At 37.2% G+C, this 2,741-nt stretch overlaps 1 protein-coding gene across 1 annotated transcript; it reads left to right on the top strand.

Annotated features, from left to right (window-relative positions):
* The first annotated feature begins 215 nt into the window (after positions 1 to 215).
* LOC141590490 (uncharacterized) lies at positions 216 to 776 on the top strand. The gene has a single exon (XM_074411081.1). It carries the CDS (start codon positions 216 to 218, stop codon positions 774 to 776), a length of 561 nt encoding a protein of 186 aa, XP_074267182.1.
* The last annotated feature ends 1,965 nt before the right edge of the window (positions 777 to 2,741 follow it).

Here is a 2,741-nt window from a genome sequence, read left to right as displayed (position 1 = left end):
TAAATTGAATAAGAAGAGAGTAAGGAATTACACAAATTAAGATTCGAGAAATAGAAACGGCAAGCGTCGAACAAGAGTCTCCTAATCTCTATGCCAACTGATAATAAACTCAATGTATCCTCCAAACCAAATTAGGTCTCTTCTATTTATATAAGAGAGATATTTATTAACTAAATAAGAGTGATCAACAGCAATTATGGACAAATCAACAACATATGGGTTACACTGTAAGTAAGGGCTATAACTTTCTAAGAAACAGGGGAACTGAAGTACAATGGCATATTCTGGTGTGGAATAAATGGAATCTACCAAAGCATAGCTTTATAGCATGGGTTCATCACCATGGAAACATGAATACAAAAGGAAAACTCTTTAATTTAGGGATAACGGATGATAGTACCTGCTGCATATGCGGGGGAGCTGTTGAAAACTTGGAGCATCTTTTCTTTGCTTGTCCCTACAACAAATTCGTCATTGATACTGTCGGAGGGTGGCTTGGGGATCCCTGGTCCGATTTTAACTGGATCAATTGGCGGCTTGCGAAAACGGGTACCTCACTACATTTAGAGATCCTTGATGCCACAATCAATTCCTGTCTATACACCATTTGGCAGCAGGGAAACAGGAGCAGGCATGAGCTTTCCCTTATTCGACCTATTTTCATTGCCCGCTTCATTGTGGATGAGCTTAAAGTGAGATTCCGAGGTCTGAGCAAAGGGGTTTTGGTCAGAAATGAAGCTATGTGGCTTGAGAGGCTGCTAGAGAGAGGCGTGTGACTGATTTGAAGGAATTTTCAGGAGAAGGAAGGGGAAGAGTGACGGGTTTAGGGTTGGGACAACATTTTCTGATGTTTGATCTGATTTTGTTGTATGCTTCAATTTGATGGTGTTTGTATTGGTTGGGCCATTTTGTATGGGCTCACCGGATGATTTGTGTCATGGGTTGATCTATAAAACCCGTGTCATTGTATGGTTACGATTTCTTTTGATATAATACTTACATTTTATCAAAAAAAAAAAAAAAAAAACCTAAATAAGATAACTAATATATCAAATGAATAAGTTCACGCAATAAATCTTGCGTCAGATCTTAAGTTGTTCGATCGAGTAATTTGAAACTACTCGATCGAATATACTCCAGCAAAAATCCGCTCAATCGAGCATAGCACCTACTCGATCAAGGAGCACCATAAACCCTCTACTCGATCGAACATAGCAGGAGTTCGATCGAGGAGTCTTCAGCACCAAAAAGGATTCGATCGAGCAATTAAGTCAATCAACATGCTCGATTGAGTTAGCTACCACTGTGTCAGCATATAGGACGTTGATTAGCTTCCGAGACGAATTCACGCATCCCAAGGCAGACGTATTTCCGCTCTAATTTCTTCCATCTCCTAAATGCAAGCTATAGGGGCGGTTCCAAGCTCAGTTTTGCTCCTTCCGGGTTTATTCCTGCAATTAAAGCTAAACAAACCAAAGTAGACCATTCGGGGCATTTCGTAGCCTAAAACTACGAGAATCGCATAGAAATGCGTGCAAAATAAGTACAAAAAGTCTATATAAATAGCACGCATCAAACTTCCCCAAACCAAACTTTTGCTTGTCCCCAAGCAAACTATATACAACTAAACTAGAGACTAGTGAAAAGGAGTAAATATCAGAGCTATCTCCAAATCGTCTACTTAAACCAATTAATACATGAAAATTAGCAACTATTAGCAATGCGTCAAAGCAAACGAATTTATAACTGTTTAGAAATAGTTGAACCTTCGACCTTGCAAGACTTTTAAAAATGGACTCTCACGGGCCACTCTCTCTCAATGAAGCACAGAGTAAGCGTATAAATGTAAGAGAGAACGAAAAATATAGTCGCTCACCTAGACTACGACCGACATAAGCATGTATGCAATCTAGTATGATAAACAATTCTAGCTACCGTGCACATACATTCCATCCAATCAAGGTCCTATCACATGCCGAGTACTTATAATAGTTTGAAAATGAGAGGTAATGGGTAAGAAGAGGCAAAATTTTTTGGGAATGAGAGGGTATAGGCCAAGCTAGTATCCTTACAAAACCAAATAAACCATATCCAATTCTAATCCAACTCCAAAATTAAACACAATGCTTTTATTTGGCATAAAACTCACTAAACCAAATATAAACAACTCTTAATAAGATAAAATTAGAGCATAGGAGTAAAACCGATATTATTGAAATTCTTTTTCCATTTTTCTCTTTCTTTTCTTTTTTTTCGGTTTTCTGTTTTTTTTTTCTTTTTTTCTCGAATATCTTTTTCAATTCGTCCTTCTCCTTTCATTCATTCCACCAAAAATTTTCAATGTGAACCATAATAGCAATAAGACATACCTCAACCAATAACTACTACACTAACTTGACTAGGGTAGGCTTAAGATTTGGAATGTAGTTAAAAGGGGTCAAAATAGGCTATTTTTGGCTAAGTGGAGCTTAATGGTAAAAATGAAATAAATGGGAATTGCAAGCACTCTCCTACATGTGATACCGGCCACTACCCTGAATGTATGCAGGCAAAAAGCAATTGAATTTCATACTTATGCATTTGATATTACATGTTATGCAAGGAGTAACTACTCACAAACATACATGAAACTGGTCATAGATGACACCAGTTTTATAAAGCTCTAATTCCTAGAATTTCTAAGTAGTTTGCCAAAATTTTAAGTCAAGTCTATTCGTTCAACTAAATTTCAAAACATAAAA

This window comes from Silene latifolia, chromosome 7 (genome assembly GCF_048544455.1).
Source record: "Silene latifolia isolate original U9 population chromosome 7, ASM4854445v1, whole genome shotgun sequence".
In the NCBI taxonomy this organism is placed as follows: domain Eukaryota; kingdom Viridiplantae; phylum Streptophyta; class Magnoliopsida; order Caryophyllales; family Caryophyllaceae; genus Silene; species Silene latifolia.
This window is presented reverse-complemented; position numbering and strand designations above follow the sequence as displayed.

Bases quoted from the DNA above. Each gene is read 5' to 3' on its own strand.
- LOC141590490 (XM_074411081.1), top strand. From the start codon at position 216: ATGGGTTACACTGTAAGTAAGGGCTATAACTTTCTAAGAAACAGGGGA.